The sequence below is a fragment of the Trichomycterus rosablanca genome, chromosome 5, assembly GCF_030014385.1.
Source record: "Trichomycterus rosablanca isolate fTriRos1 chromosome 5, fTriRos1.hap1, whole genome shotgun sequence".
Taxonomy (NCBI): domain Eukaryota; kingdom Metazoa; phylum Chordata; class Actinopteri; order Siluriformes; family Trichomycteridae; genus Trichomycterus; species Trichomycterus rosablanca.
The window spans coordinates 36604054-36631762 of NC_085992.1; the positions used below are offsets into that span (position 1 = coordinate 36604054).

At 39.1% G+C, this 27709-nt stretch overlaps 1 protein-coding gene across 1 annotated transcript in view; it reads right to left on the minus strand.

Moving 5' to 3' along the window:
- kcnma1a (potassium large conductance calcium-activated channel, subfamily M, alpha member 1a) overlaps positions 1-27709 on the minus strand; it is a 229067-nt gene that overhangs the window by 52493 nt on the left and 148865 nt on the right. Inside the window, exons 9-18 of the mRNA XM_062996096.1 lie at positions 26300-26391; positions 19185-19295; positions 18128-18233; positions 17934-18016; positions 16134-16203; positions 15698-15853; positions 12446-12555; positions 11284-11352; positions 5656-5742; positions 5457-5533 (exon numbers count right to left, since the gene is read on the minus strand). Coding sequence (XP_062852166.1) covers positions 5457-5533; positions 5656-5742; positions 11284-11352; positions 12446-12555; positions 15698-15853; positions 16134-16203; positions 17934-18016; positions 18128-18233; positions 19185-19295; positions 26300-26391 — 961 coding nt within the window. The remainder of the gene's footprint in view (positions 1-5456; positions 5534-5655; positions 5743-11283; positions 11353-12445; positions 12556-15697; positions 15854-16133; positions 16204-17933; positions 18017-18127; positions 18234-19184; positions 19296-26299; positions 26392-27709) is intronic.

Consider the following 27709-nt stretch of genomic DNA (forward strand, 5'->3'; position numbering starts at 1 on the left):
GCAATAACGCTATCAACTACTGTTGGTAAACAGGCTTATTCTTAAATAAAAAAAACTACCAGCAAAAATAACACTATCCATACAGAACACACATATGGGATTGCTTAACATTCCACAGGGATACTTAGAAAAGAAAGCCACGTGAAAAAAGTAACTAAATCTTAGCATTTACACCAAACTAAACCCTGAGCTGACAGCATTCTTGCTAAACAGGTCTGTGAGGACCTCAGTGTTTCCTTCACCCTGCTATCTAAACTACAGTAAAGTGCTACTCCGCCATCTACTGGCAACTTACTGTACAGCAGCGATGTCAGTCCTACCGCAACGGCTCTGATACTAAGGAGTTCTTTCACTCATTGGCAGTGAGTAAAAAAGGGCCCGAGGAGAAAAGAACTGAAGTGCTGATCATTTCAGTTCTTTGAACAGTGATGAGTGCTGTGTATGTGACCTGGACAGCAAGGGCCAGGGAAAAGTGAAAGCAAAAGAAAAGTTGATCGTGTGAATGCTAGGTTAGAATGTGCTGAACTTTCCACAGGACTCTTTCCACTTTCTGAAAACACAAGTCTAAAAAATGGTCTCTGAAAAAAGAGGATGGACAGCAGCGAACACCCTCCTCATATTCTAATTCTATAGAGACTGTTCATTTTTTAGACTCTCATATTTTCCTAGATGACACTGTTTCGTTGGAAAGAAACTGAAAGTAGGAGGTTGGACCGGACTAGGGCCGTCGTTAATCTCTGACTTGTGTTGTACTGTATTATTTGAGCTGAGGACATTGTAGATGTGAAGTATAAGTGGGATGCAGCAGCTAGACTGGTACATGCAACATATATATGATATACTGTAGATAGAGGTATACATAGTTTTAACATTTAGAAAGAGAAAGAGTTAGATTGCACTCGGTGCCAAAGGGAGCCCATTTTTACTCACAATATATCACTACCAGTGAGGGGGTTAAATACAGAGGCACATTCCAGGGCAGCAAGAAAGAAAATACATCAGAAAGTGTCAATCGACATTATAGATATAAAAATAACAGCAACACAAACTGCCATTACAGTCAGAAATAGTTACATTTTAAGTACTGCATTTAAAAACCAAGCACTTCTTACATTTAAGCTGAAAACATAATAAAGATACCTCAAAATACCAGTCTGAGACATTTCAACAATAGAACAAAGAAATAAAACCACTTTGGTTAGACTCAAGTGCCTGCTGGGTGAACTTACTCTCCAGTACCCTTGAGAAGCTCAAGACTGAGATGCAGTCGTTAAGATCCTTTTGATCCTTTATTTGATCCTTTTAAACAAAAGGATCAAATGTTTGGTGTTCCTTAAAACCCACTTAAAGCCCGCTATTAGCTTAGCACTGCATTACACTGCTGCCAAAATACACTGCATAATGTAAAAAACTTTTACCCATAATTATTACTTGGATTTTGGAGGATAAATGAGTTAACCAAACATCCTGTATTTTGTAAACTACCTTTTTTCATTGAGAACAGCAAGAATTTAATTGTAAAAAATGAGCTGCCTACTGCATTTCTGCTGCTAAGTCCATCTGTAAAAAGGAAAACAGCAATCATATTTTCTACTGCAATTAATATGAATTAAATATTGATAACAGTAATATTATTTAATCTATTTTTTTTTTTGGATTTTAACGTTAGCACTGTCGCCTCACAGCAAGAAGGTCCTGGGAGCTCCAGTTTTCACCCACAGTCCAAAAACATGCAGTCAGGTTAATTGGAGACACTGAAATGCCCTATAGGTGAATGGGTGTGTGTATGTGTGTGAGTGTGTATGTGTGTCTGTCCTGCGATAGACTGGCGCCCCGCCCAGGGTGTTACTGTGTGCCTTGCGCTCATTGAAAAGCTGGGATAGGCTCCAGCACCCCACCCCACCCCACGACCCTAATTGGATTAGCGGTTAAGAAAGTGAGTGAGTGAGTGAGGACTTTAACGTCATGTTTTACACACCCCGAGGAAACCCACCCAGATAGAGGGAGAACATGCAAACTCCACATGAGTTTGTACTGTGTCAAACTGGTGCAGCGGCAGATGTTGATCTGTATTCTGGCTTGCATTTGACATGTCCAGTGTCACCGGTTTAAATCTTGCCTCTGGTTAATGTCTGTGTAGAGCTTTAAATGTTGTATTGCTTTTCCATGTGAGTTTTTATACTGAACAGACTGGTTACTGACCAGCTGTGTATGATGAGTATGATTAGCTAAGTTGGCTCTGGGTGACAAATTCAGTGTATTGACTGCTTATTAGCAGCGTATTTGAAATACACTCAAAGTGCAATTGTAAAAAAATTATAGTTTTTTATTTTATTTTATATATAGTTTTATTTATTTTATGTGTCCAACTGTTTAGCAAAAATTGGAATTCAGATGATATATTTACATATGATTATGTATTTAGAGTGCTTAAATTATCACAATTGAACCCAGACTTTTGTCCTATTTTTGTCCTATTTTTCTATTTGTAGTACTTGTTTTATTTAACATCAATAATTATTAGTGGTAATTTATTGTGCTTTTTTAGTATTTTGGACAAGCTCCTAGATGAAATACAGTTTTATTACTTTTTTTCCATATACACAGGTTTCCAATCAAGTCCAAAATTCTGCTTTTAACTAAGCAGGCAGGTTTAAGGATTTTGCACTGACCTTTCCATGTACGCAGGATTTCTCATCATGTGGTTAACTGATTTGGACAAGTGCTTATATAGGTCAAGTAATGCCAACGCATTACACTTTGTCATGTTAATGCTTCTTACACTTGAACGCAGAGCTGATGAAATACCTGCCTAAATACACACCGATTTAGTCTGGATCTAATGATCTATGAGGGCCGTAATTACTGACGACGAGTCAGCAATACAAATCCTCATAATTCTTATTTCTGCTTCAGTTCTTTCCTGTCAGAACGTGTTCTAGCTGGGCTGCGGCAGTGGGAGATGACAGTGGTGAAGCGGAGTAGTACAAGCGCCACGATCCCTGGGTAAGCGGGGGTGGGGGGTGGGGGGAGGGGATATGATTAGTAAAATGATCACGAGTAAGGAGTGTGTTTGTGGTGTGTTTGACGAGGGTGACCAGGGCTTTTTGCCTTTTGCTTTTCCACCTGACTGATGCCATTGTCTCGACAACTCTTCCACTGATGCTAGCATGAGCTGACAGGCTCTCTCTTCAGCCCTGCTAATCACATCATTGCCTCTTATCGTCTAAATTTTTCCCTGTCTCTTCTTCCATCTTGCACAGTCATTAGCATGTTGATGACTAGCTGCCTTTTTTTCCAGAAGGCCTCTAACCCTTCTTGTCATCATCACTCATGCCCCCTCTTTTATCCTGATCACTCTTTAATAATATATCCTTTTTTAACTCGGTGAACCTGTCACTACCGTGAATCCTTGAAGGCCTTTATACCTTTTAATATATTTTACTACTAATGCAGGGGTCTGTTTTGTGACCTTGGCATTAAAGGGTCTATCTGCGCAAGTTATTTTCATATATGGGCCATCAAATTGTTGTTGTTTGTTTGTTTATTAGGATTTTAACGTCGTTTTACACTTTGGTTACATTCATGACAGGAACGGTAGTTACTCATTACACAAGATTCATCAGTTCACAAGGTTATATCGAACACAGTCATGGACAATTTGGTATCTCCAACTTGCATGTCTATGGACTGTGGGAGGAAACCGGAGCACCAGGAGTAAACCCATGCAGACACGGGGAGAACATGCAAACTCCACACAGAAAGGACCCAGACTGCCCCACCTGGGGATCGAACCCAGGACCTTCTTGCTGTGAGACGACAGTGCTACCCACGTAGACACCCCATCAAATTGTTGACATTACAACTAAATGTAATGTAATCCACATTTATAGCTCAGCAAGACCTTTAACTCCAAAATAACCAAAAGCATTCAGAAAATTTGGGCAACACTACAACCTACAGCTCCAATCTATTAATATTAATTGTAACACTTGACATCTGAAAAGCTTCACTCTCTTTTACTATAATTTACTGAGATGGGTCAATCAATGCATTTAAAAACAAAAAAAGCACAAAAGTAAAATGGTTTTTATGTTAGTTTTTTTTTAGAGGTGGATAGCTAAATAAGATAAATGAGCCAATAGATAAATAAGCAATGGTTAGTTACTCTTTAAAAAAATATTTAATTATTATGAAAATGCAAACAAAAATCCTTTTATTTTAGCACAGTATGGAAATGGAAATTCAATGTGTGTGAGTAAAATACTGCACATTTTAAATGTTGCATTTAAAAATTAAAAACCTTTCACAGTTTAAGCTTTTTTTAATCATTTAATAAAAAAATAAATTTATTAAAGCATGATGGCTTAATATTTGCTGACATTTATGACAGCTAAAGTGTAGGATGTCACATAGATTTAAGTTTGGACAGACTATACATACAGCAGTTCTGTAGTTCTGTTAAGCAATGAAGCTTAACATTTTTAGGCATGTTAGTTTACAGTATATTAGCATGGGTGTATTTAGATACTGTGGGCTGCACACTAGATAAACCTGTCTACTGGCAGGATTTGGCCATGGGCCAGACATTACAAATACCTGGTTTAGGCAGACTGTGACCAAACCACATGAGGATTTAATATTTAATTTTTTTTTTTTTTGCATAATTATGTGTAATTACAAGGGGTTTACAAAATCTCTGACAATGGCCTCCTTTATTATTATGTATTATGTCTGGCTAAAAGTCAAAACTTACAATTATAATACCAGAGTTATCTGTTAAGTTTGTGTTTTGTTTGTTTGTTTGTTTTTGGTTTATTGACATATTAGCAACATACTGGCTATATTTATGGCAAAGACAGATTTTGAAACTGCATTATTTCTTCAGATCATTTGTTTTATATCAAGTCTGTCTGAAAAGTTCAGAATTTTAGACTCGAACAAGTCTTTCATGTTCTCAACCCTATAAAAGTCGTCTCTGATGGCTGAAATTCTAGGACATTCTAACAAAATATGTTTAATTGTAAGGGTTGTGTTAAGTCTGTGAATGAGATTTAAATGTCACGTGTGGTTTTAAATGTATCTCTGAGAAATCATTGTTTTGGTTAACCCATGTTCCACCAAAATGTCAAATAGAACTTTCCAGTACTACTACAGCTGTGATTTAGCAAGAGGCACTGAGTAGATCCAAAGAGTTATTATATAAAAGAGCAAAAACAGACATAGACATATCAAAAAGCAAAGTAAAATAACAGTGTACTTTAAACTGAACTAATATCATAAATCAAAGAACTACATAAATAGAAAACATCATCAACACTAATCATCTAGCAACATAACATTACTAAGTAGCAACACTAATCATCTCAAAGCAACATTAGTTAGCATGTGTAAAACAAAATCCCATTAAAGCTTTAGTGCAATATAAGAGGTGTGGACTGGCCTGGTGTACTCACGTCTCTTGCAGCCACACTTTTTGATCCTTTTGGGATCTGTGATGTCATCATGACAAGCTTTGCAGTAGAAATACGCTCTGAGAGAGAAACAGCATAAACATCAATATTCTGGATTAAGTATGTAGAAAACACAGCAACATTACATTACATTGAAAAAAAAACCCAGATGGGGGTCATTCACTGAGCGGACGATGTATACCTTTTGACCTCTTTGGCATCGCTGGCAATAAAGAATCCCAAGGTTCCCTCCTGCATCTTTACATGGTTCCCGGGGTTGATCAAAATACTGTTTAGTCAGAAAAAAAAGAATCACACTAGTTTACAAAAAGTAAATAAAGCCTTCACAGCTAACCACTCTAATCAAGAGGAATGTTACACATTCAGGCCTTTAGGGAGTATTCATGGGCCGAAAAAGCATCCTTAAGCATCTCTACTGTACTGCATCCAGGCAGTGAATATATTATATTATAATATAATATATCATCCTAAGAACTGCTGAAAACATGAAAAGCTATTTCCCCCCCACACAAACATATTGCTTTAGTTTAACCGGTTTAGGCTTTGTTTTTAATACAAATCATTCAAATACCCAGAAGCACAACTGGCCAGCTCTGTAATAAAAGCAGTTTCAGAATGGCATTTCAGACATACAAGTAAATAAATACATTAAACAATTTAATCTGTTTTCATATGGTGGTTTTGGTTAGGCATCAAGACTGAAAAAATAAAAACAGAAGGTTTGCATCGATTCAGCCATGCTTTATCTCAAGTACTGAGAAGCAAAATGTTATATTACACAAGCCTATTACAGAATGCAATCTGGCTAACTACATTATCCCATGCTACTGAAAGATTTCTCAATTAAGGGCTGTATTTAGAGTGTAACGCACATAACGTGTTAAATTTAACACCCAGGTGTGTCCCTGATATTTCAGTGTACAGTTTTTTTAAAAAGGGCTTTTTTCTTGTGGCACTTTCTGACATTATGCAGTATCCACATTTACCACAAATGTTTACAGATTTATTTTGCAAACAAAATAAATCTGGAGAATGCCAATATAGGCATTTATACAATCAATATAATAAAAAATATCTAATTTGCAAACATACAACCTCATAAAACACGTGTCAAACTCAAGGCCCACGGGCCAAATCCGGCTTGCCACATCATTTTATGTGGCCCCAAGAGCTTAAAAGACGTACATAAACTTCATCTCCCACAATGCATGCCGATTTTGTGACCCGCAGTGACCACAACCCGCCACTAGATGAGTGTTTCCACATCAGCGTTTAACTGAAGCGGTTTTCCAACAAGTGATGTTGAGAAATATTTACAAATAATCCCAAAATGTCCAAGAAGAGAAAACTGAAGCAGAAGAAGGTAATTTAATAAAAGATGGGAAAGTGAATACAAGTTTTATGCTTCAAGAAGAAAAACCGGTACGTCTCTTGTGTTATGAGGCCGTGTCTGTGGTAAAGGAGTACAATATAAATGAAGATATACATTATAAATATACAGTGCAAATCTGGCATTTTGACACCAAACACAGAATTTAGCCTCCAAGAAAAACAACAAATTGTCCAAGACTTAAAAGGCAGACTGCAATCACAGCAGGATACGTTACAATCAGCCCTTTGAAAGCCACCATAATGCAGATGTGGCCCTTGGTGAAAATGAGTTTGACACCCCCGTCAATATTTTTTAACTGTAAAAACCTGCTTTCACTTAGTTATTATAGGTGATTAAATGTAGATGGGTCAAATGGCAATAATATCCATTCTAAATTATACCACAACACAAAGTAAGCAAAAAGTCAAAGGGTCTGAATACTTTCTGAATCCACTAGAGGTTACTGACTCTAAATACAGCCCCCAGTGCATAGAAGCTACTGCCTTTCTGCTGGTATTGCTGGTATTGTGCAGACCATTTAGGTCTTCATTCAGCCATTATTTTTTTATGTACCTAACAACATGCACATTTCTCCAACTGTTTGACTTAAAAGCATTGAGGCATCTCGCAATCCATTCAAAACGAATCATTCATTCATTACTGGAGTTTAATCAGCCAGCTAAGTAAATATCTCACTGTGATCTAATGTAGTAGGGGAATCATTTCTGATTACTTCTCAACATATTAGGAGTTAATGTTAAAGTTCAGTGGTGATGACCGAGCCACTACTGAGCCACTGTATCATTCCCCGTTAATTAGACAAAGACGGGACGACACAACACAGTTGTTAATGCTTGCCTTTGGTTAGGAGTCATCAATGAGTTGAGTGGTGACTGCAACATTGGACAGACACTGAGCCTGGCCAGAGCCCAGATGAAAGTCAGGAACTGAGCAACGCAGCTCAGTTATAGATAGATTCATGAAAACAGATCCTTTTGTAATATATACATGATATTGAACATGTAAATCTGACAGAATCCAATCAAACTCTTTCGTCTGGGCTCCACAAACAACCATGTTATCAATGAAGCATAAAAAGGTGGGGATTAATCAATAATATAGCAAGAATATATTTGATTAAAACAATACATTCCCAAATCATTGTTGGGTTAAAGGTTTATTTGATTCAATTCCCACCCTTTATAAAAGGTAGCTCATTCTGCATGCATGAGTCATTTAATAACATATCCACGCATGTTGCTCCCCAAATCTGAGATTTTTACAATGTTTGGTTTAACCAATCAGTATCAAAAGCCTGTAGTCTGATCAAACCTCATATTATGGGAAACAAGGCAAGCATCACATGTCACATGACATGTTCAGGCATGCGGTTACCAAAATTTCACAACCAACATCACATTTAAAAAACAGAACGAGAGAGAGAGAGAGAGAGAGAGAGAGAGAGAGAGAGAGAGAGAGAGAGAGAGTACAGCCACCGCACAGCGGCACGTAGATGCAAACTGTTGCAGTAACTTCTGTGCAGTTGGATTGTTGTATAGAACACCAAACTGACAGGAAGTGACCTCACTTCAAAAACATCTACTCAGAGACACACTGGCAATTGGATACAAAATGAGGGACAGTTGCACACAAAACACACAAAGGTACACAAGCACACACACACACACACACATACATTAGGGCTGTAGTTAAGAACATCTTTGAAAAGTTTAAGGAAGTCCACGATCTCATATAGCTGAGATCAAGTCAGGACCAAGTCCAAATGATAGTGAGAACTAAGACTAAGTCTTACCTAGATATTAACCACACTATATGCAGACACACTATACATTATATACTCTATGTAGAGTATGTATTTATCCATTGATTTATGCCTTCCTTTTCCATTTTTTTTCATTAAACGCTTTAGCCTGGTCAAGGTCACGGCAAACCAGAAACATGAGGTGAAGGCAGGAATACTCTGGACAGGGCACCAATCCATTGCATAGCTTCAGCCAATACCCACTCAGACACAGCCAATAATGTCTGTGACACCCAGCTGGTCGATAGGATTCTAATCTCAGCAACTGAGATTTCATTTATTGATTCATTTATTTTGAATCAAGGTTGCTGAGGGTCCAGCATTAACTGGACAAAGCACCAGTCTATTCCAGGTCAACAAACAATCCCACATTCCCCCTAATTACTCACAGCTAGGGGTACTTTTGAGAAGCCAATTCATCTTTTGCATGTTTTCCAGCCCTAGTCATACTCATTTACTTACAGATAAACATAGCAAACAGACTTGTAGTGACAGTTAAACACATATATGCACACATGATAGAACTTCAGTGTAGCAATGAAAGCTTAAAGAAGATGGATGTTATGACTGGGTCAGGTATCATTTACAGATTCTATGCCTTAAGATTAAATCAGACACTTCCAAGGTTTATTGTTTCAAATGAGCCCTGACTTGTCAGAACCCTCCTGTTTGTGTATAACAACATGCTCTCGATTTGGGTAGATGAAACTTTAAAAACTAAGTACTGTGATGTAGAAAATAGCACAAAAACAAAGCAATCATTAGTTTGAGCAGACGTGTGCACAGCTGACGGACACTGGAAAAAACTTAACAACATAAGTACACAAAACTATTTAACTCATACTGGAAACATGAAGATGGTAAACAATACAGACAAAGAAACAAGTGACTTAAACCTTAAAAACTAGGTAATCTGCCTGCAAAGAAGTTAGTGCATTAAGCACAATGATCACAAATAGAAGTAAAAGATTTGGCCATATTTGAGAAAGGGGTGGTATATTATCCTTAAGTTTTTCCAACAGACGGAGGATTTAAACTGTGGAGGGGTAAGATAATGAAGAGGGCATACCGCTTCCTGCTTCTGCAAACAACAAGAAAACATTACAAATAATACATTTATTACATGATGCCATTGATTTAAAAAAGGAGGTAAGATTTGAAATGTTGAGCATATTTGTGCCACAACTGACCTTGTTTTTAAAGTAGCACTACAGTAGAGGGCAAAACAGATTTCAGTTACTTCTTACAAACGATGTTGGGCACAAATGTATAAATATTTGTTGACAGATAATAAGTCTGTAAAATGTGGTTTGGCAGAAAACAGCTATTGTCAAGGTTAATTGTTGTTTTATGGTCTTTAGGGTTTGCAATAAAGATATTGGCTGTAACGTCTTTAAACATACACTAAAACATACACTAAAACATATACTACTAGTTTTTGGACAAATAGTCATGAAAACTGCAATCATTATTTTTTCCTTTCGGCTGCTTCTGCGTTTAGGGGTCACTATAGCAGATACCAGTCTTGGCACAGCTTTTATGCTGGATGCCCTTCCTGACACTACCCTCCTATTTTTTATTAAGGCTTGGGAGCAGCACTCAGATCACACTGACAAGTGCACCTTCCAATGCCCCCCAACCTGCTTCAGACATTAGACAATCATCTGACTAGCTGGTAGCAGATCTGAGCAGTTGTGGGCTAGTGTACTTTACCACTGCGCCACCTGAGTGCACAAAAAAGAAAGTCTGCAATATTTTAAGTCCTGCATATTTTGAGGTAATAATAATAAACATGTAAGTAAAATACAAATGGCAAATTAAAATGTAAAATAAAGGTTAAGATTTAGGTATACGTAAACAATCAGGGGCTTTAAAGGTTGTTAACAGAACAACTAATAAAATGGCTCTGCCAGAAACCCAAACTATGTCCTCTATTACTGACCAATAAACACAATAAGTCATTCAGGCCAAATTAAAGCTTCATGTTTTTTAATCAGATCAGTTGAGTTTATTGCTACACTCATTAGTTATCGGGAAATGTATTAGTAAGGAGTTATACAGAAACATCTAAAGACAGGCTGTGGATGTGGCAGGGGTGGTGGGACTTGGCAAGCTGAGGTTATTCAGACAAAGTACTCCATGTTATTAGTTGTTATGATTCAGTTAATAATATATGCAACAGGAAAAATACAGGAGAAATATTGATGGGAGGTCTTGTACTCTAAGAGCAAAGCCTTCATCAATAGATCACAGTGAGTTTGAGCAGATGTCATCCAGTGTCTTTTGCATCTATGGCACCAATGTCCTCCAGTGCTCTGGATATTTTTGTGGACTGACACTGCTGCAGTGCCAGAGTTCTCAGTCTAGTCCAATTACAAACTAGGAATTCATCAGGACATTTTCAACCTGCAGCACAAGGCAAAATGGTCTGAACATTTATGGTATAGGCCTTTTATTCCAACATAGATTTAACTGACATTGAGTTGGGTCAAGTGAGTATGCAGTAGTAAGACTATCAAAAAGATGAGGGACCCATAGAGAGAACCAACTGCTTTGCCCATTTTCTGTAATAAATGTGTGCTATGGTTTATCTGTAGAACCCAAGGAGAACAAACCTGCTTTCTCTCTGCTCTGACTTGTACTCGATAGCGATCAACAACAATTTGAGCTTCACATAACACAGCCTGAAATAATAAAAGATAAAAAAATATATTAGTGTTTCTTCACACACACAATTGTGCAAGCTACAGCAGACTATGTCCAAGGTTATTTGGTTTGTAGTTATTTATTTATTTATTAGGATTTTAATGTCATATTTTACACACTTTGGTTACATTCATGACAGGAACGGTAGTTACTCATTACACAGATTCATCAGCTCACGAGTTTAATGTCAAACACAGTCATGGACAATTTTGTATCTCCAATTGACCTCACTTGCATGTCTTTGGACTGTGGGAGGAAACCGGAGCTCCTGGAAACCCAAGCAGACACAGGGAGAACATAAAAACTGCACATAGAAAGGACCCGGACCGCCCCACCTGCGGTTTAAACCCAGGACCTTCTTGCTGTGAGGCGACAGTGCTACCCACTAAGCCACAGTGCCGACCCTGTTTGGTTATAGTCTTGATTGGGTTATACCAACTGAATAAGTAAAAAACTATGTACTAATAGTATTTTGTATGAATTCGGAAAATGATTTGGCTATTCCTAGTGACATACTGTAGCTAGTGGAGTGGAGGGTATGACTATGTACAATCAATGTGTTGTTTTAAATGAATAAAGGCCCACAAAAATCTTAGCTATGTCCATGGCTATTCGTATTTGTTCCACATTACTAGTGTTAACAGCCAATTATAGTAGTTAGGGTGTGTAACTATGTTCCAATACTTTTGCTGATGCAGACATCTCACCCTTTAGCAAGTGAGTTGATTTGTAGTTTTAAACTGTCCAGTGTCTGTTCACACATTTACTTACTTAGTAAGTTACATCTAGGGGCAATTTAATGTAGCCAAATAACCTACATCATCATTTTGGAAGGTGAGAAGAAACCACGGTACCCAAAGTAAACCCAAACCAACATGCATGGGGAGAACATTCAGCTGTGTAGCATCTATCCTACCTAATGTGCCAGTGTTGTTAACCAAGTGCACTGAATTCAAGACTTTTGCACAGTAAATCAGAGCACTGGTGACTACACTTGGTTAGGAACACTTTAGAATCAGAAAGAACATCTTGCATTAATAATCTGGAAAGTGAGAGAACAGCTTTACTTACTCACAAACTGTAGGGAAGGAAAGGCCCACAAAGGCACTGGACAGGTACTCTGTGTACATTTCATTGGCCACACCCTCCAAGTAATATTTCTGCCATGTGTCTTCTTCGATCTGTACAGCAAGGGAAGATAAACAATGACTGAATATTAGAAGTTATGGTCTAATGAAATGTCTAGACTTGTGCACGATTCTGAGAAGTGTAATAAAACCAGGGAACGTAGATGAAACCCAAATGGATGCAGTATGAACATAAAACCTCCTATTCATCTTTTTATTTAGTGCTAGGGTGGTGCAGAGGCTAGCTCACCACCACTAAGATCCACTACCACTAAGGGTTTGAATCTCAGCTGTCCTGTCGGCCAGTCGGTTGTCTACGTCTTGATTGGCTATGTCTGAGGAGTGTGTCTGGCTAAAACAGCCTAGCCATTGGTAAGTGCAATTCTTAGTGCGCTCTCAGTGCCAGCCCCAAGCCCTGGATAATAAAATAGGGGGGTTGCGTCAGAACGGACATCCAGGGTAAAATAAATAAATAAAAACATGCCAAATCAGGTATGCGGATCATAAGGATCCATTGCACTGTATGAAAATACATTTTTAGAAAGACACAAAGGTGTAAACAAACACTGTAAACTAAGCAGCAGAAATAACTGCATTATTCAAAATATTTAAATAAAATTGTAACAAATCTGGCAGCACGGTCTAGCAGTTATTCATACGCCCATTGTTAGAGGCATACAATATTTCTTTATATCCGTACACTCTTGTTTCTTCACCATCCCTCCATTACCCATGTATGAAGAGCATGGCAGGGAGCGCTTTGATAAGCAGCAGTACCATTAGGCAAAACCTCAGTCATTACGCTGCCATCTTCAACCCTGCATCTGTCTGACAGCCAAACTGGAGCATGGCTTTCAAAAGCAGGCTTGAATCTTTAAAAAAAAGTTATTTCTGTCTTGACTGGGCTAAAAGCTCCAGCATTTTGGGCAAGCAATTTTAAGGGCCGTGCTAATAGGAGGGCTCTTGTCATTCCACCCTAAAGAGATGGCAGCCATTTACTTAGGGCTTCCTAAATTACCTCACACGTTTGAGTCACAGCCTGTCAGGCCTGATGTAAATGCTACAGGCGTGAGCTCCTCCAGCGACAGGACAATTATTTCCTGAGTTTCTCCAGAAAGCAGAAAAAGCACTGTACAAATCCTGCCTGTTTACAACTCTTACAAAGCGCAAGGCCTGACAAAGACTCCATACTTATGCTTTTTTGAAGTTCTTATTTTCCATAGTCGGTTAATAGTCTCTCTAAAGGACTGTTTTACTAGTATTTCATAGACTTCATCCAAACAGTAAGTAACACTTTGTGTATGAGTGTGCGCCTGTCTCATTAACACCTCGCTATGCCCTTGTGGTTTGTTTCCTAAGTGCCCACTCAAATCAGCACTGATTTTAGGCGGCAGAGCAGTCTGTTCCATTGCTTCTGCTCGAGTGGATGGGATGAGACAGATTGGTGATGCACTTTCACACATTGTCCTGTTGGGCTTTCACTGCAGGATGTAATATGCCACCGCTGACCTATTTCTTTTCTAATTGCTTCCTTAATTAATGCAATGTGTTTTACTGAATGACAAAAGCTGTGAAAATTAGATTTTTTAAAAACACTGTTTTCTTACTGAGTTTCTTTTTATTGTCTGCTTGTAGTTTGGTTCAGAATAATGCAACTCATCACTTTACATTTCTTACTGTCTTGTTAGGTTTACTTTTATTTTTAGTCTTTTTTTGCTGCACCATATTGGTTGTCTTTGTAGTTGAAACCACAGCATTAAATTAAACGCTAGCTTCTTGTCATAGTAAGTACTGAGAAAATCATTCTTTTCCAAGCTAATAAAAATAACAGCGTTTAGGTAATTCTCACCCAATTCCTCTGTGTGGATCAACTTTACATGGATTATCCAGGCTGTTTTTTAAATGTAATGATTATACAAGGCACTCATGTGGCTCAGCGGTCTGTTATGCTAACCCACCACCGCTGAGACCTGAGTTTGAATGTCAGCGGTTACCAGCCGACCAGGCATCTAAAAGACATGCTTGGCTATGTCTAAGGAAGGGATGGCCAAAGCTCATCGGTGAGTCCTGTTGTACGGGTAGTCTGTGGAGTGCACACTAGGCTTTGGCTGCCCTTGCAATTCTATTTGACATAAAATGCCTTTATACAAAATAAATCACCTATTTTATTTTATAAACCATTTCCCAGTTACAGCAGATGAGCTAACACTAGCTTCCCTGGCTTATCCGATTTAAGAGAAGTGCATTTTAAATTAGAGCCTGCATATCCGAGCATGATGTCCTTATTGTTAAAAGCCGGATATGTGGGCTTCAGACTGGCATGGGTGGTCTTGGTTAGGTCACATTAGTTTTTATGAGAGCAGGGATAGATCCTGCAGATGTTTCCACACGCAATTCAGCTTAACAAGAATGACTTTATTTCTAATGTTCCTATGACAAGAGAAGCTTTCTTTCCAAGAGGAGAGCACCACCTTCATGTTAAGAGCTTGCACGGAGTCCAAAAATCAAAGCCAACTTCATAGAGCACTGGAAACTACATTTTATGATCTTGGTGGAGTCATTCATTTGACTGCTTTCTGCCCTCTCTTTAAATCCTGCCTTTCTTTGCTCTCAAAGCCTCACCTTTTCACCCCAAACGCTCATTCATCCATCTCAAACCACTACCCATTCAACTGAAATCCATAAATACACAGCTTGGCAGGAGACAGGCTGGCTAGAGTCATATTTTACCCCTTTTTACCCTCTCTTTTACTTTTTGACAGACACCAGTACCTTAATTTGATTTGATGTTTCCTCATACATCAGGACGGTTTCTGTGACAGGACTGTGTGCAGGCTTGGCCGGATTATAAATACAGATTGCATTGAGGCGCTGCTTGTTGACTATGGAGTAGACACATGGTTCACATTTTCGTGCTACATCAGCACCGGGGGACGGTAAATTCAGTCGGAAAAAAAGCCACTAATTTACATCCTCGCCTCCGCAGTGCCATCGACTCGTATCAATTACCTCATAATGGTGACAGCATTGCAGCGCTGCTGTCCTGTGTGGGAAACAAATGAGGCGCCAGAGCTCAGGAAATGATTTATACTGCAGCGATTGAGCCGCAGCTAGGACCGGAGGATTATTCTAGCGTATGAAGCTAGAAAGCATAGCCGTATGCTTTATCATGAGCAGAGGTCAGGGCTGACATTACCTTGATGTATGACCTCATGGAGAAGAGGTTGGCGAGCATGGTGGACAAGCCCTGCGCCAGGCAGCTCTGAGCAATGAAGCCCGCCTTTAGCTCTGCCAGGCAGATCGCATCATCGCCCTCTTTCCAGTTCCAGCTGGGAATGTTTAGCAGATGGGCCTAAAAGCACATAGACAGGAAAATCATGAACAATCTGATCTGCTCTGATGCCTTACAGGCATGTCAGTGAGAAGGAACGTGTGTTATCTACAGTTAGATCCACTTGGAATGTATTCATGTGGATGAAAAATATAGTCCGTCTGAATTACAGAAGACTGTGGCTTAATCTTCTCTGTAAATCTTCTCAGTAAGCATTGCGAAAGGCAAAATGTGGTCATAAAATGACGTGCATTTAAATTGTAGTGCAAGGCCGGAAAAGCTGATTAAAGCATTGTGTTACCTTGTTGTGGTACTGCAACATTTGAGTAATTATTCTTATCCTTGGATGATAATTCTTGATGGATATTACTCTGTAATACAAAAGAACAAAGACATAAGTTATAGCTCGGTTTATCTCCAATCTAAACTAGATTCATCAATGTTTGGACAGTACAGGCTGTGAAAAGTGAGGTGAGAGGTAGACCTGGAACGCTACTTAAGAAACCCCGGGATTATAAAAGGGAGGTGAGGAATTTATTTGCACATGAAGCTTCTTCATGCACCATTACATTTTTATGAAAAAAATGTTGAAGCATTTAAGATTCCTCCCTAAAAACATTAGATTTCCCGAATGTAAGGTCTGGACCGAATGCAACATCTGCACATAATTTGAACAAACTGAAATAAAAACAGCAGATATTAAGTGTTGAGGAAGAAGTTGATCCAGTCTTAGCTCAGATCAGATCAAACAAGTGCTGTTGAGGGCACTTTAAATACATTTGACGGATACAGGTACAGGTGTTTATGAATGTCTTATTTACACACTCTTTCACCCTTATTTAACTCCTGTTACAGTCTTGTAAGCACTGGATACAATCAAAGACATGATAAGTGATGAAACACTAGGGCGTCATCTTTAAAACAACCCCAGATCTGTCTCCTATCTGTTTGAATAGGGAGAGATCCGCTATACTGTGACAGTGGAAGCCTAGGCTCTGCCATGCAACCATTGTTGGGCACTTGTGCAAGGCCCTTAACCCTGCCTGCTCCAGGGGCACTGTACAATGGCTGACCGTGTGCTCTGACCCCAGCTTCCAAAACAAACAAACAAACAAAAAAAGTTCATTATACTGTACTTGTGTATATGCATTCTAATATTAATTCTGTAAAACCAAACTGCAAAAAAAACCAGTACTTCATGAAGGCCTAGTTCCAAATGGCTTTCTGTTAACTACACCTCAGTTCATTAGATGTTCATGTTTTATCACAGCTTCATCCTGGTCAGTTGCGGTGAGTCAGGTTTCCGCGGAATCACTGGGCAAAATGCAGCAACATTCGCCAATCCTTCACGTCCTGTCCGGAGTGTGTTGCTGCATTGTTCCCATAGCCAATCACGTCTATACGTAAATGCCTGACCAGTTGATAGCACCGCTGGGGATTTAAGCAGTGGACCCCAGCAGTGATGAGCTAGGCTAATTTACTGCTCTGCTCCCCGAGCGCCATGTTGTCTACATCTTTGACCTACGTTATATTTATTTATTGGGATTTTAACATCGTGTTTTAGACACTTTTTTTACATTCATGACAGAACAGTTAGTTTACACAAGTTTCATCAGTTTAGGTTTAACTGGAGCTCCTGGAAAAAACCCACAGACACTGGGAGAACATGCAAACTCCACTTAGACCGATCGCTCCACCTGGGAATCAAACCCAGGACCTTCTTGCTGTGAGGCGACAGTGCTACCCACTCAGCCACCAAACTATGTTATATAGAAAAAAGGCTTCTGCACATTGGGTAGTGCACTAGAATTTAACTGCAAGCTAGCTTTTAACTATAATACATTTTTACAGATTTTTTTCTGTCACAGTTTACAAACATCTTTATTCTAAGTGTATAAATATAGTTACGGAGTGAAGGACTTGTTTAGTTTTAACTTAACTGTGCAGTTTCATTATCATACTGTCTCCAACACAGCTAATTTGTGTCAGAAAATAATATGTTTAATAAAAGAGCAAATTTTACATGGGCAGCATGACAAATGGTTAATGAAATCTAATGTTACTTGGATAGAATCAGAATTAGTAGTCAGAAAACACTGACCTCATTATATTGGAGGCATCCTCAGCATCAGGGTCTGCACAGTATTTGTTGGCAAGAATCAAGCAGGCATCCGCTGACTCAATCTGCAGTTTTGAGTGACAGACAGTACAAAGGTCAGAATACAGGGACACTTATAGAATGATAATTTACTGATTTGTTTTTTTATTCTCTGCATTATGAATATCAGTTGTTACCTTGACTCTAGCCAGATCATGTGGGTTAAGAACAGATCCTTGGTAGAATTCTACCTGAGTAAAGTGACGTTTGAACAAGGCTTCCAGCTCAAGATTAGGGGAAATACTAGTACACAAATACACAAATACATAAAGAGAAACATAAGAGAGTTTAGAAAATTATGTAAGGTACACGTACATGAACATAGCCATTTTTGTACAAATCTAGAGTTCTAATAAAAATAACTATTCACATAATACAAGCTTTTCAACTGTGGCTTTTCAATAAGCTTCTCTATCATTTTATATTAAAATATTAAATAAAAAAAATGGTTTAATTTGTGGCAACACATTAGAATTGTCCTGCTGTGAGACAAATCATAGTGCAATCTGTTATGGTTATATCTGTTCAGATATGCCAGTGACAAAAGCTATTTTAACCTCAAATTTATTTGGAAATGGCTTGTTTTAACATCAGTATTTTAACATCATGTTTTACACTTTGGTTACATTCATGACAGGAACGGTAGTTACTCAGTACACAAGGTTCATCAGTTCACACAAGGTTATATCAAACACAGTCATGGACAATTTAGTATCTCCAATTCACCTCACTTGCATGTCTTCGGACTGTGGGAGGAAACCGGAGCACCCAGAGTAAACCCACACGGACACGGGGAGAACATGCAAACTCCACACAGATAGGACCCGGATCGCCCCACCTGGTGACGAACCCAGGACCTTCTTGTAAAGATGTAACATAAAGCCTCTACAAGGGGGCATATGTGTACCAGTTCATTTCGTGTTTATGTGCCTTAAAATTAGTTTATCAATTATTATATTTCTCTGCAACCCATTCTTTTTGGTTCGTGACCCAGGGTTTGAAAAACCCTGTTCTAGGGAGTTCTCACACTGCTTAATACACAGTGATGTCATTGGTCAAGTTTACTCTAGCTTTTTATGGTTTCACGGAAAAAATATTATTAAAACCATATCCCTGGCATTACATGTTTCATAATATAGAAATAGCAAACCATTACCGTTCCTTTTCTAATGTAGAAAACAGAGATGTACTTACTTATGAAGAAAAACAATTTCTACATTGACATCATCCCTGTCCTTGTGTAGGAAGTCTTTGAGGAAGTTGGATACACTTTCAAGAGTGATATGACCACAGACCACAATATGCCTGCAAAGGGAATAAATCATCTTAACAGCACAAAATAAAATAAAACTAAGTTTGACATGTGGTTTAAACAGAGAAGTCAACACACATCCAAGAACTGCTTTTGGATTTAAAACCCTCACTAACTTGCCACCAACTGTTTATTTTTCTCATTGCTGCGCACACAGTCTGTCATGAACTAAAATACTTATCTAGCCTAGGTAATCTTAATTTAAATCATTTAAGCAATCCAACTGTAATCTCAAGCCACCTTCTTTTCAGAATAGATGTTAAATCAATGCAAACTGACTTGCTAAAAGCCTTCTAAATGCTCTCTGGTCTGTGGCAGCTGAGAATTCTAAGCATGACTTCAGGCTCTTTGGCATTTTCCTGAACAGATGCTGTATTACAGCGTTAACATGTGTTAAATGTAACAAAAACTTGATTTCAAGGTTTAAATGGATTGGGACTAAGGTCCTGGCCTTCTGGACAATGTTTGTCTGGTCTTTGTTCCACAGCCTTGAGGCTGTACAGAAAATAAAGCTAGTTCTAAAAGTCATTTTCAACCAGGAATGTCCCAGAGTCAGCTTTAATTCATGTTCCTCTTTTTATGTTGTCCTCTTACTAAATTCTTCTTGCAAAAGAAAATGTTCCTCGATGGCTGGTTATAAGACGGCTTTTTCTTTATAAAGTGCCATACAGTATTTTTAAATAGGGTGTCTAACTGTTAGTTATGAATTAATAAAAGCTACTGTAGGTCTGATGTAGTACAGTGTTACTTATTACACCTAAATACCTAAAACAAATAGAAAAAAAAAACTCAGCACATTTGCCTCCTCAAATAAACTCAAGAAAATCACAAAACAATAACAGGGCTTCATTTTGTAACCAAATTCCTCTGCTGAAGGACGGCAGGCATGCTCAAATCCCACACGGGATCTTTTCAGAGCTGTAGAGCTGCTGTGGTTAAAGTGTGGGGAACAACAAGTATACTCAGTCATCAATCTAAATCTGCCACATACCTCTCCCTTCCTGATATTTGACACAGGAACACACATATTTTCAGTCATAACTAGGGCTGTTTGTGTGTTTAAGTCCTGGGTGTGGGAGTATGTGTTTGCAATTTTACTCAAAAGTGTCTGTTTGTGCTCAGAGGGCTAAGCAATACCAAACAGCAGACGGATCTGCCTAGACGGGGAACGGACAACTGCAGCACGATCTGGATGCTATTGAACATAATGATCTTCCCAGATCTTGCCTTTATCCGTGTAAGTATTTTAATGGGCGAGGGTAATTGCATGCTTGCCTGTCCTCAGATGAGGGGACACTGTTGGGTCAGTGGCTTTAAAAGAAGCCAGCAACGTCTGGTGTAACACTGGTTTGATGAGGACTGCATTATTCATGTTTTCCCATTTCCAAGCCCCCTTTTATAGGTTTTAGTAAATCTGAAGGATTTGTGTGACAGGGCTATCACATTTTTACTACCTAACAAGACTAAAGAGTCCCTGGCCTACATACAAGCACACATGTCAGACATCTTGTCTCTGTGCTTGGATAAGTTATCATCCATGCGTGACTTTGCTACTAATTGTATTCTACCATTCTGGATGGTTTTCGGGTAAGCCTGGTGTTTTTGCAGGCTAACACAAGCAATATAATATAATACACTTTATACAGAGTCTGAATTAGTGTATTCAGTGTATACTTTGTGTATGCTCAATACACTTAATAAGTACTAAGTTAAAATACAACCTGAAGTGAATAAACCTGAAGTGCACAAAATCAGTCTAATAAATCAGTACCTGCAATTTAGACATTTAAAAAACATTATGTTTTATATTCACTTGTCTAAAATCAAAAATAAAAGTGTATATAAAACGCTATTTACTATACAGAGCAAGACACAGTGAAGAGAACACTTGGACTTACAATTAGATATTATACATGAAAAAATTGCAAATGCACCAGGCAATTATTTGACATGCACTGAGAAGCATGCAAAAACATGGAAGTTCAAATGAAAATAACAAAAGGGGGGGGGGCAAAAAGCTCGAACATCTGCATCAGCAGCGACACCATCAATACTGCTCTAATCCTTAAATTTAACACAATTTACTGAAAAGTATTGCATCAATTTCATATTCCACTGCATCAGGTTTTCAGAAATGGCTGTGTCCATATGAAGAAGTCGGAAAGTTTTGGTGCACAAACATGTAGCAAAGATATTTGTCTACAAGTATTCTTAAATGAGATCTAACTGGTGCTGGCCTTTTGAATACTACCTTGCATGTATCTTACAATTGGTAAACGCTTTTAACCAAAACAACTAACATTTGCATTCATCCAAAGAAACCTACAATTGTCACTGAATACAATCCAAGCAACACTGAGGGTTTAAGGCTTTTCTCAGGGGTCCAATCGTAGAAACTTGACCGTAGTAGGCTTGAACTAGTGACCAATTACATGTCCAATATCTTAACCACTAAGTTAAATATCAGGAATCAGTGTACAGTTCTAGCAAGAGCTTAACAGGGGTAGCTTGACTGGGCTGAAGCTTCAACCCTCCAACTTCTAATCAACAGTCCAGTACCTGAACCACTGAGCCACTGCAGGTACTTTTATCTAGATTACATATAACTGTGACAAAATACATACAATCCAAGGAATTTAGGATTTAAAGCATTCACTCATCTTCAGGTCAAAAGTCCATGACCTAACAGTCCGACACGTGGGCAGCATGCCGTATGCATCTTATCACCTACACTTTGACGAGTGCAGTGCAGCTCAGCTCCGTTGTGTACGGAGAGACACACCCTGAGAGCACTCTTTTCACATCTCTGTGCAGGCGCCATCAATCAGCCAGCAGAGGGAGAGAGACCCCATCCGGCTTAGTCCCGCTCATATCTGAACAACAGGCCAATCGTTGTTCATGTGGCCGCTCAGCCTTAGCCAGATCCCAGCTCTGGTTCCAGCATGTGTTTTTACCGCTGCGCCACCTGAGCAGCCGTCAGATGCCCTTTCTAATGCAATTCTCCTCATTTACATCTACGTAGGCTTGGGAGCAGCACTGATAAAAGCACTAACAAGTGCACCTCCCAAAGGCTAGGCTGTTTGGTCATCCTGTGCGACAACCGACCAGACAATAGCACTACTACAATAGCACTGAGATTCAAACCCTAGAACCGGTAGTGGACTAGCACATTTTACCAGTTCAGAAGCATCTGATCTGTTATGTTTTTTGCTATCTGTATCTGTAAGTATAAATTGACTAAGCCACATTACATACATAAGGTTACGAAGCCTAAGTTTAGGAGTGAAAAGTGTTTTGTAATGATGTCATGTCCTGATGTATTCTATTCCACCCCACCATTAAAGAAAACCCTAATGACTAATGTTCCACTGATCATATTCTGTTTTGCGATAAAGGCCTTGTCCGTAATGACATATACAGTATGCGCACTGTTTCCGCCTGTACAGCTATAGCAGTTACCCATAAGCTCAGCATCGTCCTGCAGATGTGGCCCGAGCCAGCTCCAGATTCTTACTGTAGCAACACACTTAGTGGAAGTGTATACGTTCACAAAGGGTTTTTGTAGCTCTCTTGTCCTGCTCCTTCTGCTTTAGTAATGATTTAATGGAAACCACAGAAAAGGCAGGATTGTGCCAACTTCGAACTGATGCTGGCTGTACAGCTGTAATAAAGAGCAGTACTGTCACAGATCTGATAGCTTAAAAGTACAATGTACATCCAGGGCTGCCATTACCCCGGGAAAGACAGATCGCAGAGTCAGCCATTGTACGACGCCCCTGAAGCAAACCGGGTTAAGGGTCTTGCTCAAGGGTCCAACAGTGGCTGCATAGCAGAGCCTGGATTTGAACCGACAATCTTCTTACTAACAGCCCAAAGCTCTACCCACTAGGCTGCCACTGTAACGATCAATTAATTACCACTGTTGCAAATAAAATCTTAAAAAGAAAATCATACAAAGACAATAGCACAAAGATGCGCATCACATGGCCCCAAGAGCCTTTTACTCCACCACTATCTTTACCACTGAAAACATGTTATTGAACAGTATGATAGTATGATACTTTTTTGCCAGTGAGAAGAACCACAATTTTATGCTGTAAAATTCTACCTAATTAACTTTTATTTTCTATATTAGATTTTCAATCTTTATTTGTGACTATTTTGTGCCATAAAACATTTGTGTGCATTAGAGTACAGTGGGCTACACATTGAAATGTAGGATTAGAACAGGCCTAGTAGGCCTAGCAGGGGGCAAAGAGGCGCAGATGATCATTACGTTTTCATTAATCGGGTGGTCTCTGTGCCTTACTAGGGTTGATTCACTGCCAATGGGAGAGGTTTAATTGGCCACCTTGCCACGGGACTTATTGCCTTGTGCTTATGCGACACCTGCATGCTCTGCAAGTCTGAAATGTTTGTTCACACCGGGTCATATGCTGGCATTCTTTGATTTCCTTTCAGAGGAAATGCAGAGATGTTGGTGCCCCTCAGCCATTACAGTGTAACCGTGGGTTGTGTCAGTTGGTGGAGTGGCTGCTTTGCTACTTTTTACGGCCACTCCTAAAAGAGAGTTCTTCTCTCTTTGTGCCTTGAAAATGTGGGTTATCATACACTGGTGGACTGCTAGCATTTTTCACCTTTTCTATTTTATAGAAATCTTGCGTTTCACAAGAATACATCACTCATGCCTCTGTAGGGTGAGTGCAGGGCCATCTGAGTTCTAAGTTTTGATGTTCTTTCCTTTTCTGGGCGAGTGTGTGAAGTGTGATTCCCCTTACTCCAATAATGTGCACCTCCATCTCTTCTATCACCTTTCCACTTTGGGTTGTGTGTAGTTTCCTCTTTTTTATTTCTAGATCTTTAGAGCCAGGTTTGTTTTGCCTTGGTTAAGCATCCTGCTTATTGGGTTTGTACATTATGATCTTACAGGTGTGAGGGCTTCACCTGGTGCTCCTCTGATGATAATAATGATAATAATGTAAATAAAGTATAAGGGGGCTTCAAAAAGTTTCCGCACTTTTTTAAACTCTATTTATTTCGAATTTCAAAAACAAATGACATCACTTTTCTACAGTCACCTTCTGATGCATTTTTCCGCTGCTTTCACTTCATCATCACATGAAAATCTTCTTCCCCATAAAGCTTATTTGAGTGGTCAAAAAAGGTGGAAATAAAATGGTGCTCAATCCGGACTATAAGCTCTCTCTCAGTCTCTCAGACACGACCAATTACTACCAATTACCTCACCATTTTTAACAAAGATATAAAAGTGCGGAAACTTTTTGAAGATCCCTCAAAAATGTTATTTTATCAGACAGAGTAAAGTAATATAAACCTTGCAGCTGACACTACACCAAAGCCATCAATGCAGTTATATTTAATTAATCAATACTCTTTGACCAATCACAACTAGAAATTTAACAGCACCATAGCATAAAACCCTGAGTTCCTGTTGTATTGAATTAAATGAAGTGAATCTTTTCCTCCCTAAAACCGAAATACATGTGCCGAAAGAATAACCAAATAAATAACCCGACACATTTATTTATGTCATCGTGTGTCCATTTATAAGCACACACTTACATCAATATTTGAACAATAATGCAAAGTATGGTGCATGTCTTTCTGCTCAGCCACAAAGTTGGATCCTGGCTGCCTCTAATTGCAACCACATGTTTGTATGGCAAGCATAGGAGAGAGAGAGAGAGAGAGTCTTCTCCTCTGACAAGCCCTTCTCTCAACACCAGGCTCCAAATCCAAAAATGGCACCGAGGCCAAACATAACATTTCATCAATCTTGTTTCACTGACAGGGAAACAGTATCAAACAAAGAGGCTTCTAATGGCTTTACTCTCTCTTCGCTTAGTATTTGCCTTAAAAGTCAGCTGATGAAAGCTTGTCGTGGCCATGTGCATTTTTCACATTGAAAGGTTGAAAGCGAGACAAAGAGTGACAGAAAGAGAAAAAAGAAAGGTAGACTTTACTGTACGGGGCATAAACGCGAGCACTTTAACATTTGACAAGAAAATCGTCGTGCTGATGACAGGGCCGTGTTTGAGCCAAAAACAAGTGGGTGTTCCAAACAGCCACGCTCACATTCAGGGGCGACCTCTGGAAACAAATGACAACTGTACAGGACATGATAAAGCACCGAGCGGAGCAAAAAAGCAGGCCAAGTGCAATTGAGAGGCTCCAGTGGAAGAGCGGAGGCATCCAGGCATTCAGGGTGACTGAAGATCAGGGCCAGAGTCATGTCAAACAGAGATGCAATGATGGGCTGGCAGTGACATAGCCATGCAAGACTCTCTCACAGCAACATGCACAAAAAAGCAGGCCATTAAAGCAGTCAGACAACTTAAATCCAAAAGACGAGCGGCAACAAAAGAAGATGAAAATGAAGTGTAATTTATCAAGGTAAATTACAAGGCTGTGGTAACAGGTTATCGTTAGGGTTTTCATGACTAGCTTTAAAAATGTGTTGAGACTTAGTGGACCAGAGTGAAACTCCAATAAGCTACAAGACCAAATAAGAAATGTACCAAACACTTTTTAAAGTAGAAGCACAGTAACAAAAAATAAGTCATGAAAGCTCAAGAGATTCAAATGAAATGAAAATGAAGCAAAAAGAATCATAAAATAAAAGAAGCCACAAACAAAAGGCATGAATATGCAGCTTTCATGGCCAAGGTCTCCAGTCACAGTGTGACAATCATTTCTCTTCGTTTCTGAACAGAACCTATAGTCCTAAAGTAAACCTCCTCTATCAGGAGGGCTTACGTCACACAATCACACCTGCTTCCCGATTTGAACTTACTTTCTGCCTCATGTAGAGTTATAATTCCCTCCGTATTTCTTCCGATTAAGGATGAGAGCAGCAATTTCTGGCACGTAGCGAGCAAACATGGCCTACATGCATGAAAACAGAAAGAAAAGAAAAAGGGCATGCAGAGAGGGGTTCTACTGCAGCCGAGGCAGCAGAGCCACCTGGAGTACTTACTTTCTGCCATTAACCGCACTATAGGAACCACCGTATTTCTTGCGGTTTCCTATTAACTCTATGATTTCAGGGACGTAGCTGGCAAACATGGCCTAAGGAAAAGATAGGAGACAAAAGCAGAGGCTAGAAAAGGTGGTGTGATTGGTCAGAGTGGCACGCGCTTCTTCACACACCTCCCTGACATTCTGAAGAGTAAAAGTTGTGTGTCAAACATTTCAATTTGATTTAGGGAGGTAAAAAATAAATAGTTTTTTAGTGTTTAACAATAGAGGCTAAAGTAAAGCCTGTTAAATGTTTTACAGTATGTGTGTTAAACAGCACTGTTTTAATCTAAAATAATTCATCTTAGGGCCACTGGTGCAAAAAGTGCACAAAATGTAGTTGACCACCCATCATATTTTGACAGCACCAGAAATCAAATAAAAAAAGATGATTTAAAACCCTATGTGCCATGTTTTGTCCAACAAACACTAATAATGTGGCAGGTCGATTTGAATAGTCCAGTCTGAACTTCCACAGCTGCAAAACACATTAAGACTCATTAGTGTGGCTGGAAATGAGCTGGATGTGTTTTGCATTGTTCGCAGCCACCTGTTGTGATGAAACCTCAGTATCTGCTTTGAAATCTCTTCGGCCTGGATCCAGACTCCACACTGCACTGCAACTTTCTTTTTCCAGGTTCTGAATGAATTGTGACATCTGCTGGCTCTGAGTTAATACTTCACAGCATTTCCACACTGAAGTCATTAATTACGCTGCTGCTGCTGCCGCTGACTGAAAGCAGAGAGCAAGGCTATGATAACTTCCAGGCCTCTCTTACACAAAGGAAGGACAAATCACTAGGGTGACTCCATAACAGCTGGATCTTTATCTGTGCTGGGATTTGGAAAGCTGTCTGATCTGTTATGCATCTGATTACGATCTTTATGTGATCTGTTCTGTACTGAAGTATAACCTGTGTATAATATGCTTGCTGTCTATTTAACCTGTGAGTGTCTGGCTGCCATAAGCTGGATATTTTTGAACTTTCCCCAAAACAAAACAATCACTGAGAGGTTTTCATGCTGTTTTGTTCTTCAGTGTATGTAAGATGACTTTACTGATGCTAAACTAAAGCCAATAAAGTCCTGAATAAAGTTTGCAAAGATATTTTAAAACTAATTCTAGATTATGTTTAAATACGATCAAAACAGAAACAATTTTTTTGTGAAATCAGTGGAAAAATGCTTTCCAAATGCTCACACATTTGTTTGTTTATTAGGATTTTAACGTGATGTTTTACATTTGCTTTGGTTACATTCATGACAGAAACGGTAGTTACTCATTATACAAGATTCATCAGTTATATCGAACACAGTCATGGACAATTTAGTGTCTCCATTTCATCTCACTTGCATGTATTTGGACTGT